Source organism: Cinclus cinclus, unplaced genomic scaffold (genome assembly GCF_963662255.1).
Source record: "Cinclus cinclus unplaced genomic scaffold, bCinCin1.1 SCAFFOLD_291, whole genome shotgun sequence".
Classification (NCBI taxonomy): domain Eukaryota; kingdom Metazoa; phylum Chordata; class Aves; order Passeriformes; family Cinclidae; genus Cinclus; species Cinclus cinclus.
In genome coordinates this window covers 1-15,145 of record NW_026912068.1, presented here as the reverse complement: position 1 = coordinate 15,145, position 15,145 = coordinate 1, and the positions used below count along the sequence as shown (strand labels likewise).

The 15,145-nt window shown below is 43.5% G+C and overlaps 1 protein-coding gene across 1 annotated transcript; it reads right to left on the bottom strand.

The window, feature by feature from the left end:
• Nucleotides 1–3,246: 3,246 nt before the first annotated feature.
• Nucleotides 3,247–14,608, bottom strand: ATP1B2 (ATPase Na+/K+ transporting subunit beta 2). Its single transcript, XM_062514180.1, has 5 exons — nt 14,494–14,608; nt 13,319–13,524; nt 12,192–12,248; nt 7,023–7,121; nt 3,247–3,501 (listed from the first exon to the last, which is right to left on the bottom strand). Exons 1-5 carry the CDS (start codon nt 14,606–14,608, stop codon nt 3,337–3,339), a joined length of 642 nt encoding a protein of 213 aa, XP_062370164.1. The 3' UTR covers nt 3,247–3,336.
• Nucleotides 14,609–15,145: the final 537 nt, after the last annotated feature.

Genomic DNA, 15,145 nt, shown 5'->3' with positions numbered 1-15,145 from the left:
CCATTGTTTTCTCGGCCATCTTGGACCTCATTTGCATAACGGTGGCCATTTTGGCCAGCTCAGCCAATCACGGCCTTGCTCCACCATTGCTTTGTCAGCCATTTTGAGTCTCATTTTCATCATGGTGGCCATCTTGGACCTCATTTGCATAACGGCAGCCATTTTGGCCAGCTCAGCCAATCACGGCCTTGCTCTGCCATTGTTTTGTCGGCCATCTTGAACCTCATTTGCATAACGGCGGCCATCTTGGCCAGCTCAGCCAATCGCGGCCTTGCTCTGCCATTGCTTTGTCAGCCATTTTGAGTCTCATTCATCATGGCGACCATCATGGCCCCCACCCACTCCCATCTGCCGCGGCCATTTTGTTTGCCACGCCTACAGCCGGTGGCGGCCATCTTGATCCCAAACCCTTCTCCATCCCCTCTGCGGCGGCCATCTTGTTTCTTATCCCCACACGCACAGCGGCCATCTTGGCAGGCGGCCCCGGTGGCCATCTTGCCCTCCCCTGAGATCGCCTCCCCCAAAACACCTCAAACCCAATGAATTTACCCAAAACTCACCGAATTTACCCCGAAACTCACATTTCCGCAGGTCTTTACAAATTACACACAAACACACCCAATTTCCCCAAATCTCCCCAAATCGCCCCAAAACTCAACGGATTTCCCCAAAAGTCTCCAAATTTTTCCAAAACTCGTCCAAATTTCCCCCAAACTCACAGAATTTCCCTAAAATCCCGCCAGATCTCCCCAAAACTCAACGAATTTCCCCAAACACCACCAGATCTCCCCAAAAGTCAAGGAATTTCCGCAAAATCCCACCAGATTTTCCCAAAACTCAAGGAATTTCCCCAAACTCCACCAAATTTCCCCAAAACTCAATTTCTGCAAAATCCCACCAAATCACCCCAAAACTCACAGAATTTCCCCAAACTCCACCAAAGGTTCCCCAAAACTCAAGGAATTTCCCCAAAATCCCACCAATTTTTCCCCCCAAACTCAAGGAATTTCCCCAAACTCCAGTAAATCCCCCCCAAAACTCAACGAATTTCCCCAAACTCCACCAAAAATTCCCCAAAACTCCTCAAATTTCCCCAAACTGCACCAAATCCCCTGAATACTCAAGGAATTTCCCCAAAATCCCACCAAATTTCCTCCAAACTCACGGAATTTCCCCAAATCTCCTCCAATTTCCTCCGTCCCCTCCTCTTTCTCTCCCACACCCCCCCTTTACCCCCCTCCAAAAAAAAAAAAAAAAAAGCCAAAAAAACCAAAAAATAAATTCATAAAACCCAACCCTCCAAACCCCAACCTCACCACCACAACTTCCGGAGCGGAATTTTATCGTCACCCCCCCTCTCCCCAAAAAAAAAAAAAAAAAACCAAACCAAACCAAAACAAAACAAAAAAAACCCCTAAAAAACAAAACAAAATAAACCCTAAAAAACAAAACAAAACAAAAAAAACTTAAAAAAAACACCACCACCAAAATAATAAAAAATGAAAATTTCGGGACGCGAGCGCGAAGGGAAGGGATGGGGGATGGAGCCAGGGCCCTACATCAACATTTAATGGGGGATTTTTCATATCAAAAATATCTGGGGACATTTCTCATCCATTGTCCCATCAGGAGAATCCGCAACGCGACCGCGACGGGAATTGGGGGGAGGGGGGGAGAGAACGGGAATTTTTATTTTGTAGGGGGAGGATTCGGTGGGGGTCACGGATTTGGGATTGGGTTTGGATTTGGGTTTGGGTCACGGATTTGGGTTTGGTTTGGTTTGGATTTGGGTTTGGGTTTGGGTCACGGATTTGGGATTGGGTTTGGGTTTGGGTTTGGGTTTGGGTTTGGTTTGGTTTGGATTTGGGTTTGGGTTTGGGTCACGGATTTGGGATTGGGTTTGGATTTGGGTTTGGGTTTGGGTTTGGGTTTGGGTTTGGTTTGGTTTGGATTTGGGTTTGGGTTTGGGTCACGGATTTGGGATTGGGTTTGGGTTTGGGTTTGGGTTTGGATTTGGGTTTGGGTTCGGTTTGGGTTTGGATTTGGGTTTGGGTTTGGGTTTGGGTTTGGGTTTGGGATTGGGTTTGGGTTTGGGTTTGGATTTGGGTTTGGGTTTGGGTTTGGATTTGGGTTTGGGTTTGGGATTGGGTTTGGGTTTGGGTCACGGATTTGGGATTGGGTTTGGATTTGGATTTGGGTTTGGTTTGGGTTTGGATTTGGGTTTGGGTTTGGGATTGGGTTTGGGTTTGGATTTGGGTTTGGATTTGGGTTTGGGTTTGGGTTTGGGTTTGGGTTTGGTTTGGTTTGGATTTGGGTTTGGGTTTGGGTCACGGATTTGGGATTGGGTTTGGATTTGGGTTTGGGTTTGGGTTTGGGTTTGGGTTTGGGTTTGGTTTGGTTTGGATTTGGGTTTGGGTTTGGGTCACGGATTTGGGATTGGGTTTGGGTTTGGGTTTGGGTTTGGATTTGGGTTTGGGTTCGGTTTGGGTTTGGATTTGGGTTTGGGTTTGGGTTTGGGTTTGGGTTTGGGATTGGGTTTGGGTTTGGGTTTGGATTTGGGTTTGGGTTTGGGTTTGGATTTGGGTTTGGGTTTGGGATTGGGTTTGGGTTTGGGTCACGGATTTGGGATTGGGTTTGGATTTGGATTTGGGTTTGGTTTGGGTTTGGATTTGGGTTTGGGTTTGGGATTGGGTTTGGGTTTGGATTTGGGTTTGGGTTTGGTTTGGTTTGGTTTGGATTTGGGTTTGGGTCACGGATTTGGGATTGGGTTTGGGTTTGGATTTGGGTTTGGGTTTGGATTTGGGTTTGGGTTTGGGTCACGGATTTGGGATTGGGTTTGGGTTTGGGTTTGGATTTGGGTTTGGGATTGGGTTTGGGTTTGGATTTGGGTTTGGGTTTGGGTTTGGATTTGGGTTTGGTTTGGGTTTGGTTTGGGTTTGGGTTTGGGTTTGGATTTGGGTTTGGATTTGGGTTTGGGTTTGGGTTTGGATTTGGGTTTGGGTTTGGGTTTGGGTTTGGGATTGGGTTTGGGTTTGGATTTGGGTTTGGGTTTGGGTTTGGATTTGGGTTTGGTTTGGGTTTGGTTTGGGTTTGGTTTGGGTTTGGGTTTGGGTTTGGATTTGGGTTTGGGTTTGGATTTGGGTTTGGGTTTGGATTTGGGTTTGGTTTGGGTTTGGTTTGGGTTTGGTTTGGATTTGGGTTTGGGTTTGGATTTGGGTTTGGGTTTGGATTTGGGTTTGGATTTGGGTTTGGGTTTGGGTTTGGATTTGGGTTTGGGTTTGGATTTGGGTCACGGATTTGGTTTTGGGTTTGGGTTTGGGATGGGACGGGACGGGATCACTCGCGGTCGATGCGCAGGCGGAACGCGACGCGTCCGGCGAATTTGTCGCGTTCGTCGTCGGTGCCGAGGCCGTCGGCGCGGAGCCGGCACTCCACGTGGTGCTCCACGTTGGCCGCGGCGTTGGAGAAACGCACGGCGACCACGGGCTGGGTGTAGTTCACCTGTGGGGGGAGTGGGGGGGTTTGGGGGAAATTCTGGGGGTTTTGGGGTTTTTTTGGGGGGGATTCTGGGGTTTTTGGGGTTTTTTGGGGGGAATTCTGGGGTTTTTGGGGTTTTTTTGGGGGGGATTCTGGGGTTTTTGGGTTTTTTGGGGGGGAATTCTGGGGTTTTTGGGGTTTTTTTGGGGGGGATTCTGGGGTTTTTGGGGTTTTTTTGGGGGGGATTCTGGGGTTTTTGGGGTTTTTTTGGGGGGAATTCTGGGGTTTTTGGGGTTTTTTTGGGGGGGATTCTGGGGTTTTTGGGTTTTTTGGGGGGGAATTCTGGGGTTTTTGGGGTTTTTTTGGGGGGGATTCTGGGGTTTTTGGGGTTTTTTTGGGGGGGATTCTGGGGTTTTTGGGGTTTTTTTGGGGGGATTCTGGGGTTTTTGGGGTTTTTTTGGGGGGAATTCTGGGGTTTTTGGGGTTTTTTGGGGGGGGATTCTGTGGTTTTTGGGTTTTTTGGGGGGATTCTGGGGTTTTTGGGGTTTTTTTGGGGGGGGATTCTGGGGTTTTTGGGGTTTTTTGGGGGGAATTCTGGGGTTTTTGGGGTTTTTTTGGGGGGAATTCAGGGGTTTTTGGGGTTTTTTTGGGGGGGATTCTGCGGTTTTTGGGTTTTTTGGGGGGGATTCTGGGGTTTTTGGGGGGGATTCTGTGGTTTTTGGGGTTTTTTTGGGGGGGATTCTGCGGTTTTTGGGTTTTTTGGGGGGGATTCTGGGGTTTTTGGGGGGGATTCTGTGGTTTTTGGGGTTTTTTTGGGGGGGATTCTGCGGTTTTTGGGTTTTTTGGGGGGATTCTGGGGTTTTTGGGGTTTTTTTGGGGGGGAATTCTGGGGTTTTTGGGGTTTTTTTGGGGGGAATTCTGGGGTTTTGGGGTTTTTTGGGGGGGATTCTGGGGTTTTTGGGGTTTTTTTGGGGGGATTCTGGGGTTTTTGGGGTTTTTTTGGGGGGAATTCTGGGGTTTTTGGGGTTTTTTGGGGGGGATTCTGGGGTTTTTGGGGTTCTTTTGGGGGGGATTCTGGGGTTTTTGGGGTTTTTTGGGGGGGATTCTGGGGTTTTTGGGGTTTTTTGGAGGGAAATTCTGGGATTTTTGGGGTTTTTTGGGGGGGGATTCTGGGGTTTTTGGGGTTTTTTTGGGGGGAATTCTGGGGTTTTTGGGCTTTTTTTGGGGGGGATTCTGGGGTTTTGGGTTTTTTTTGGGGGGGGGAATTTTGATTTTTTTTTTGGAGGGGGGATTCCGGGGTTTTAGGTTTTTGGGGGGGGGATTTTGGGTTTTGGGGTTTATTTGGGGGGGAATTAATTTTGTTTTGGAGGGAAGTTAATGGGGTTTGGGGGATTTTTTGGGGGTTTTTGGGGAAAGGGGGATTTGGGGTAGCAGCGATTTTGGGGTCCCAGGTTTTGGGGTCCCCGGGGGATTTTTTGGGTTCCCAGATTTTTTTATTTTTTTATTTTTTTTGCTTTTTGCTTTCCCAGATTTTGTTTTTTTTTTTTTTTTTGCGTTTTTATTTTTATATTTTATATATTTTATATATTTTATTTATTTTATATATTTTATATATTTTATATATTTATTTTATATATTTTATATTTTTATATATTTTATATATTTTATATTTTTTATAAATTTTATATTTTTTTTGGGGGGGGGGTGTTATGGTTCTCACGTGCACTCTCTTGTATTTTATATATATTTTATATATTTTTTTTCCTCTCTCTCTCTATATATTTTTTTCTCTATATATTTTTTTTCTCTATATATATTTTTTTTCTCTCTATATATATTTTTTTTTCTCTCTATATATATTTTTTCTCTCTATATATTTTAGTTTCTGTGTCTCACGTGCACTCTCTTATATTTTATATATATGTTATATATTTTTTTCTCTATATATATTTTTTCTCTCTCTCTATATTTTTCTCTCTATATTTTTTTCTCTAGATATATTTTTTTCTCTATATATTTTTTTCTCTCTCTATATATATATATTTTCTCTCTATATATTTCAGTTTCTGTGTCTCACGTGCACTCTCTTGTATTTTATATATATTTTATATATTTTTTTCCTCTCTCTCTCTATATTTTTTCTCTCTATATATATTTTTTTCTCTATATATTTTTTTTCTCTCTATATATATTTTTTTCTCTATATATATATTTTTTCTCTATATATTTTTTTCTCTATATATATATTTTTTCTCTATATATTTTCTCTCTCTATATATTTTTTTTCTCTCTATATATATTTTTTTCTCTATATATATATTTTTTCTCTCTATATATTTCAGTTTCTGTGTCTCACGTGCGCTCTCTTGTATTTATATATATGTTATATATTTTTTTTCTCTCTATATATTTTTTTTCTCTCTATATATATTTTTGCTATATATATTTTAGTTTCTATATATTTTTTTTTTCTCTCTATATTTTTCTCTCTATATATATTTTTTTTTCTCTCTATATATATTTTTTTCTCTCTATATTTATTTTTTCTCTCTATATATTTCAGTTTCTGTATCTCACGTGCACTCTCTTGTATTTTATATATATGTTATATATTTTTTTCCTCTCTCTCTATATATTTTTTTCTCTCTATATATTTTTTTCTCTCTATATATATTTTTTTCTCTATATATTTTTTCTCTATATATATATTTTTTCTCTATATATTTTCTCTCTATATATATTTTTCTCTATATATTTTCTCTCTCTATATATATTTTTTCTCTCTATATATTTCAGTTTCTGTGTCTCACGTGCACTCTCTTGTATTTTATATATATGTTATATATTTTTTTCCTCTCTCTCTCTATATTTTTTTCTCTATATATATATTTTTTCTCTATATATTTTTTTCTCTATATATATATTTTTTTCTCTCTCTATATATTTTTTCTCTATATATTTTTTTTCTCTCTATATATATTTTTTCTCTCTATATATTTCAGTTTCTGTGTCTCACGTGCGCTCTCTTGTATTTATATATATGTTATATATTTTTTTTCTCTATATATATTTTTTTTCTCTATATATATATTTTTTTCTATATATATTTTAATTTCTATATATATTTTTTTTTCTCTCTCTATATTTTTTCTCTATATATATTTTTTTTTCTCTCTATATATATTTTTTCTCTCTATATATTTCAGTTTCTGTGTCTCACGTGCACTCTCTTGTATTTTATATATATGTTATATATTTTTTTCCTCTCTCTCTCTATATATATTTTTTTCTCTATATATTTTTTTTCTCTCTATATATATTTTTTTCTCTATATATTTTTTTTCTCTATATATATATTTTTTTCTCTCTCTATATATATTTTTTCTCTCTATATATTTCAGTTTCTGTGTCTCACGTGCACTCTCTTGTATTTTATATATATGTTATATATATTTTTTTCTCTCTATATTTTTCTCTCTCTATATATATTTTTTTCTCTCTCTATATATTTTTTCTCTCTATATATTTCAGTTTCTGTGTCTCACGTGCACTCTCTTTCCGTAGTAAGGGAAGTACATGAGGTCGATGGAGCCGTTCGGGGGGAAGAGCTGCAGGGGTCCCAGCAGAGCCGCGTCCTCCTCGCGCTGGGGGGACACGGGAGGGTCCCCAGAGTGTCCCCAAAACGTCCCCAAAATGTTCCCAAACTGTCCCCAAACTGTCCCCAAACTGTCCCCAAAATGTCCCCAAAATGTCCCCAAAACGTCCCCAAAATGTTCCCAAACTGTCCCCAAACTGTCCCCAAACTGTCCCCAAAATGTTCCCAAACTGTCCCCAAAATGTCCCCAAAACGTCCCCAAAATGTCCCCAAAATGTCCCCAAAATATCCCCAAAATGTTCCCAAACTGTCCCCAAAATGTCCCCAAAACGTCCCCAAAATGTCCCCAAAATATCCCCAAAATGTTCCCAAACTGTCCCCAAAGTATCCCCAAAATGTCCCCCAATGTCCCCAAAATGTCCCCAAAATGTCCCCAAAACGTCCCCAAAACGTCCCCAAAATGTCCCCAAAATGTCCCCAAATGTCCCCAGAGTGTCCCCAAAACGTCCCCAAAACGTCCCCAAACTGTCCCCAAAACGTCCCCAAAATATCCCCAGAGTGTCCCCAAAATGTCCCCAAAGTGTCCCCAGAGTATCCCCAAAATATCCCCAAATGTCCCCAAAATGTCCCCAAATGTCCCCAAAGTGTCCCCAGAATGGGGGGGGGGAGGGGCAGCCCCTCCCCCCACACTGACCCCCGCCCCCCCCCTCCAATCCCAAGGAAATTTAAATTCCAATTAAAACTGGGATTAAAATGAGAATTAAAAAAGTTTCGAATTAAAAATGGGATTAAAATGAGAATTAAAATTCAAATTAAAAATGGGATTAAAATGAGAATTTAAAAAAATTCAAATTAAAAATGGGATTAAAATAAGAATTAAAAATAATTCAAATTAAAAATGGGATTAAAATGAGAATTAAAAATAATTCAAATTAAAAATGGGATTAAAATGAGAATTAAAAATAATTCAAATTAAAGATGGGATTAAAATGAGAATTAAAAATAATTCAAATTAAAACTGGGATTAAAATGAGAATTTAAAAAGTTTCGAATTAAAAATGGGATTAAAATGAGAATTAAAATTTTTATTTTTAATTAAAAAAGGAAGAGGGGATTGAATGAAATTAGGAGAGAAATTGAAGTGAAAAATTCGGGTTGAAATTTGGATTAAAACGAGATTTGGAGTTAGAATAGAAATAAAAATAGGATTAAAATTCAGATAATAAAGGTAAAGGTGGAAATAAAAATAAAAGAATAAAAATGAAAATAGAAATAGAAATAAAATTAAAAATAAAAATGAAAATAGAAATGAAAATGAAAATAAAAATAAAAATAAAAATAAAAATAAAAATAAAAATAAAATGAAAATGAAAATAAAAATGAAAATAGAAATGAAAATAGAAATGAAAATGAAAATAGAAATAGAAATAAAATTAAAAATAAAAATGAAAATAGAAATGAAAATAGAAATAAAAATAAAAATAAAAATAATAAAATGAAAATAAAAATGAAAATAAAAATGAAAATAGAAATGAAAATAAAAATAAAAATAAAAATAAAAATAAAAATAAAAATAAAAAATAAAAATAGAAATAAGATAAAAATTAAAAATAAAAATAAAAATAAAATCAAAATCAAAAATAAATTAAAAATAAAAATTAAAAAATAAAAATAGAAATAAGATAAAAACGAAAATAAAAATAAAGATAAAATTAAAAATAAAAGTAAAAATAAGATAAAAATAAAGAATAAAAATAAAAAATAAAAAACGTAAAAAAATAATAAAAATAAATTAAAATAAAAATAAAAAATAAAAGTAAAAATAACAATAAGGTAAAAATTTAAAATAAAAAATAAAAATAAAAATAAAAGATATAAAGAATAAAATTAAAAAATAAAAAATAATAAAAATAAAGTAAAAATAACAAAAATAAAAATAAAAACTAAATAGAAATATTAGAATTAAAATCAAAATTAAAGCTGAAATCAAAATTAAAGCTAAAATTAAAATTAAACTTGAAATCAAAATTAATTTTAGAATTAGAATTAGAATTAAAATTAAAATTAAAACTAAAACTAAAAATAAAATTAAAATTAGAATTAAAATTAAAATTAAAATTAAAATTAAAATTAAAATTAAAATTAAAACTGAAATTAAAATTAAAATTAAAATTAAAATTAAAACTAAAATTAAAATTAAAATTAAAATTAAAATTAAAATTAAAATTAAAACTTAAATTAAAATTAAAATTAAAATTAAAATTAAAACTAAAATTAAAACTGAAATTAAAATTAAAATTAAAATTAAAATTAAAATTAAAACTAAAATTAAAATTAAAACTAAAATTAAAACTGAAATTAAAATTAAAATTAAAATTAAAATTAAAATTAAAATTAAAATTAAAACTAAAATTAAAATTAATCCTCCCTAAAACGAAGCTCAAAAATCTCCCTGACACCCCAAAATATTCCCAACACCCTCCCAGTTTGTCCCAGTTTGTCCCAGTTTGCCCCAGTTTGTCCCAGTTTGTCCCAGTGCCCCCCCCAGTTTGTCCCAGTTTGTCCCAGTGCCCCCCCCAGTTTGTCCCAGTTTGTCCCAGTTTGTCCCAGTTTGTCCCAGTTTGTCCCAGTGCCCCCCCCAGTTTGTCCCAGTTTGTCCCAGTTTGTCCCAGTTTGTCCCAGTGCCCCCCCCAGTTTGTCCCAGTTTGTCCCAGTTTGTCCCAGTTTGTCCCAGTGCCCCCCCCAGTTTGTCCCAGTTTGTCCCAGTTTGTCCCAGTGTCCTTACAGTGGTGGCCGAGTGTCCCTGGGCCCCGCGAGCAGCGAGAGAGAGACAGTGAGAAACTGGGGATACTGGGAGATACTGGGAGATACTGGGAGATACTGGGGGGACACTGGGAGATACTGGGAGATACTGGGGGGACACTGGGAGATACTGGGGGGTACTGGGGGATACTGGGAGATGCTGGGAGATACTGGGGGACACTGGGGGGACACTGGGGGGATACTGGGGGGACACTGGGGGATACTGGGAGATACTGGGGGGACACTGGGAGACACTGGGGGGACACTGGGGGACACTGGGGGATACTGGGAGATACTGGGGGGACACTGGGAGACACTGGGGGGACACTGGGGGGACACTGGGGGATACTGGGGGGATACTGGGGGGACACTGGGGGATACTGGGGGGACACTGGGGGGACACTGGGGGGTACTGGGAGATACTGGGAGACACTGGGGGGACACTGGGGGGACACTGGGGGATACTGGGGGGACACTGGGAGATACTGGGAGATACTGGGGGGACACTGGGGGATACTGGGGGGTACTGGGGGGACACTGGGGGACACAGAAGCTCTGGGAACACCCGGCAGGATTTGGGGTTAAAATCAGCAAATTTTGGGGTGGGGAAAAAAAAATAAATAAAAATAAAAAATAAAAATAAAAATAAAAATAAAAATGAAAAATAAAAATAAAAATAAAAATAAAAATAAAAATAAAAATAAAAATAAAAATAAAAATAAAAATAAAAATAAAAATAAAAATAAAAATAAATTGAGGAGACCCCAAGGGACTTGAGGAGAATTCTGGGTGGTTCCCAGTGGGATTTTGGGGTGAAAAAAGCAGATTTTGGGATTCCTGGAAGGATTTTGGGGTGGAATTCTGGGATTTTGGGGTTCCTGGAAGGATTTTTGGGGTGGAATTCTGGGATTTTGGGGTTCCTGGAAGGATTTTGGGATGGAATTCTGGGATTTTGGGATTCCTGGAAGGATTTTGGGATGGAATTCTGGGATTTTGGGATTCCTGGAAGGATTTTGGGGTGGAATTCAGGGATTTTGGGGTGGAATTCTGGGATTTTGGGGTTCCTGGAAGGATTTTGGGGTGGAATTCTGGGATTTTGGGATTCCTGGAAGGAATTTTTTGGGGTGAAAGAAGCAGACTTTGAGATTTTGGGATTTTTTTGGGGGGAGGATTTTGGGATGTTCCAGAGGGACCCAACCCCTCCCCCCCTTACCAGGTCACCCTTGGTCCGGGGCCGCTGGGCAGAGACAAGAGACAGTGAGGGGACAACGGGGACATTTGGGGACATTGGGGACATTGGGGACATTGGGGACATTTGGGGACATTGGGGACAACGGGGACATTTGGGGACATTTGGGGACATTGGGGACATTGGGGACATTGGGGACATTGGGGACATTTGGGGACATTGGGGACATTGGGGACATTTGGGGACATTTGGGGACATTGGGGACATTTGGGGACATTTGGGGACATTGGGGACATTGGGGACATTGGGGACATTGGGGACATTGGGGACATTGGGGACATTTGGGGACATTGGGGACATTGGGGACATTGGGGACATTGGGGACATTTGGGGACATTGGGGACATTGGGGACATTTGGGGACATTTGGGGACATTGGGGACATTTGGGGACATTGGGGACATTGGGGACATTGGGGACATTGGGGACATTTGGGGACATTTGGGGACATTGGGGACATTTGGGGACATTTGGGGACATTTGGGGACATTTGGGGACATTGGGGACATTGGGGACATTGGGGACATTGGGGACAGTGGGGGACATTGGGGACATTGGGGACATTGGGGACATTTGGGGACATTGGGGACATTTGGGGACATTGGGGACATTGGGGACAGTGGGGGACATTGGGGACATTTGGGGACATTGGGGACATTTGGGGACATTTGGGGACATTTGGGGACATTGGGGGAATTTGGGGACATTGGGGGGATTTGGGGACATTGGGGACATTGGGGGACATTGGGGACATTGGGGACATTGGGGACATTGGGGACATTGGGGACATTGGGGACATTGGGGGACATTTGGGGACATTGGGGACATTGGGGACATTTGGGGACATTGGGGACATTGGGGACATTGGGGACATTTGGGGACATTGGGGGACATTGGGGACATTGGGGACATTGGGGACATTGGGGACATTGGGGACATTGGGGGACATTGGGGGGATTTGGGGACATTGGGGACATTGGGGGACATTGGGGACATTGGGGGGATTTGGGGACACTGAGGGTGACACTGGGGGGGGTTGGGGACACCGGGGGGGACACGGTGACGTCACCTTGGCGGCGCAGACGATGTTGATGCTCTTGTTCCTCCCCGGGAAGAAGTTGATGACCTGAGGGACCAGTATGGACCAGTATGAACCAGTATGGACCAGTATGGACCAGTATGAACCAGTATGGACCAGTATGGACCAGTATGGACCAGTATGGACCAGTATGAATCCGTGTGGAGCAGGGAGCTGCACTGAGCTGTGACCTCCCAGTCCCTCCCAGTCCCTCCCAGTGCCCCGTTGCTCACCCGGTTGACCTTGACCAGCACGCAGGGCTGCCCAGTTCCATCCCAGTCCCTCCCAGTACCTCCCAGTGCCCCGTTGCTCACCCGGTTGACCTTGACCAGCACGCAGGGCTGCCCAGTTCCATCCCAGTCCCTCCCAGTCCCTCCCAGTCCCTCCCAGTCCCTCCCAGTGCCCCGTTGCTCACCCGGTTGACCTTGACCAGCACGCAGGGCTGCCCAGTTCCATCCCAGTCCCTCCCAGTTCCATCCCAGTCCATCCCAGTTCCATCCCAGTTCCATCCCAGTCCCTCCCAGTCCCTCCCAGTGCCCCGTTGCTCACCCAGTTGACCTTGACCAGCACGCAGGGCTGCCCAGTTCCATCCCAGTCCCTCCCAGTCCATCCCAGTGCCCCGTTGCTCACCCAGTTGACCTTGACCAGCACGCAGGGCTGCCCAGTTCCATCCCAGTCCCTCCCAGTCCCTCCCAGTCCATCCCAGTTCCATCCCAGTCCCTCCCAGTCCATCCCAGTGCCCCGTTGCTCACCCGGTTGTACCTTGACCAGCACGCAGGGCTGCCCAGTTCCATCCCAGTCCCTCCCAGTCCCTCCCAGTCCCTCCCAGTGCCCCGTTGCTCACCCGGTTGACCTTGACCAGCACACAGGGCTGCCCAGTTCCATCCCAGTCCCTCCCAGTCCCTCCCAGTCCATCCCAGTGCCCCGTTGCTCACCCGGTTGACCTTGACCAGCACGCAGGGCTGCCCAGTTCCATCCCAGTCCCTCCCAGTCCCTCCCAGTGCCCCGTTGCTCACCCGGTTGACCTTGACCAGCACGCAGGGCTGCCCAGTTCCATCCCAGTTCCATCCCAGTCCCTCCCAGTCCCTCCCAGTCCCTCCCAGTGCCCCGTTGCTCACCCGGTTGACCTTGACCAGCACGCAGGGCTGCCCGCTGCCGTAGCCGTAGTCGCCGGGCGGGCCCAGGCCGGCGCAGGGCCCCAGCAGGGAGCGGTTGAAGCGGCACGCGCGTTTCGGGTAGTTGGGGACGCCGTCGTCCGGCTGCTCGTTGTAGCGGCCGGCCGGGCACGCGGCGTTGCGCGCCGCCTGGACGCTGTCGTTGTAGGCTGGGGCGGAGGGACGGACGGGGTAAGGTCGTCCCAGCGCTCGCCAGTATGGACTGGGAGTAGCACTGAGTGGAACTGGGAGGGGTTCGGTGGGTTTATGTATGGGGTAGGGTCGGCCCAGTGTGGGTTAAGGTGGTCCCAGTATGGATTAAAGTCGTCCCAGTATGGGTTAAAGTCATGCCAGTATGGGTAGGGTCATCCCAGTATGGGTTAAGGTCATCCCAGTATGGGTTAAGGTCATCCCAGTATGGATTAAAGTCATCCCAGTATGGGTTAAAGTCATCCCAGTATGGGTTAAGGTCATCCCAGTGTGGGTTAAGGTCGTCCCAGTATGGGTTAAGGTCATCCCAGTATGGATTAAAGTCATCCCAGTATGGGTTAAAGTCATCCCAGTATGGGTTAAGGTCATCCCAGTATGGGTTAAGGTCGTCCCAGTATGGGTAGGGTCATCCCAGTGTGGGTTAAGGTCATCCCAGTATGGATTAAAGTCATCCCAGTATGGATTAAAGTCATCCCAGTATGGGTTAAGATCATCCCAGTATGGGTAGGGTCGTCCCAGTATGGGTAGGGTTGTCCCAGTATGGGTTAAAATCGTCCCAGTATGGGTTAAGGTCATCCCAGTATGGGTTAAGGTCATCCCAGAATGGGGTTGAGTCATCCCAGTCCCTCCCAATCCCCTCCCAGTCCCTCCCAGTCCCTCCCAGTCCCTCCCAGTCCCTCCCAATCCCCTCCCAGTCCCCCCCAGTCCCTCCCAGTCCCTCCCAATCCCCTCCCAGTCCCTCCCAGTCCCCTCCCAGTCCCCCCCAGTCCCTCCCAATCCCCTCCCAGTCCCTCCCAGTCCCCTCCCAGTCCCCCCCAGTCCCTCCCAATCCCCTCCCAGTCCCTCCCAGTCCCTCCCAGTCTCCCCCAGTCCCTCCCAGTCCCTCCCAGTCTCCCCCAGTCCCTCCCAGTCCCTCCCAGTACACTCACGCTCCAGGAACTGGTTCAGGGCTCTCACATACTGGTGCCAGGTCTGGCTCTGGCTCACGTTGAAGGTGACATCGAGACCCTCGGACCAGGGACGGATCATCAGCCCTGGGGACATTGGGGACATTTGGGGACATTGGGGACATTTGGGGACATTGGGGATATTTGGGGACATTGGGGATATTTGGGGACATTTGGGGACGTTGGGGACATTTGGGGACATTGGGGACATTTGGGGACATTGGGGACATTGGGGAACATTGGGGACATTGGGGACATTGGGGATATTTGGGGACATTTGGGGACGTTGGGGACATTTGGGGACATTTGGGGACATTGGGGACATTGGGGAACATTGGGGACATTTGGGGACATTGGGGATATTTGGGGACATTTGGGGACGTTGGGGACATTTGGGGACATTTGGGGACATTGGGGACATTGGGGAACATTGGGGACATTTGGGGACATTGGGGATATTTGGGGACATTTGGGGACATTTGGGGACATTTGGGGACATTTGGGGACGTTGGGGACATTTGGGGACATTGGGGACATTGGGGACATTTGGGGACATTGGGGACATTTGGGGGATTTTGGGGATATTTGGGGATTTTGGGGATGTCTGGGGGGGGTCACGGGGGGAGGTGACCCC

What these genes read in the sequence shown, in the direction of transcription:
- ATP1B2 (XM_062514180.1), bottom strand. Translation starts at nt 14,608, where the DNA reads ATGTCCCCAGGGCTGATGATCCGTCCCTGGTCCGAGGGTCTCGATGTC. An exon ending in CCTGAACCAGTTCCTGGAGC is followed by an intron (nt 13,525 to 14,493) that starts GTGAGTGTACTG and finishes CCTCCGCCCCAG; the next exon opens with CCTACAACGACAGCGTCCAG. An exon ending in ACTACGGAAAGAGAGTGCAC is followed by an intron (nt 3,502 to 7,022) that starts GTGAGACACAGA and finishes CTCCCCCCACAG; the next exon opens with GTGAACTACACCCAGCCCGT.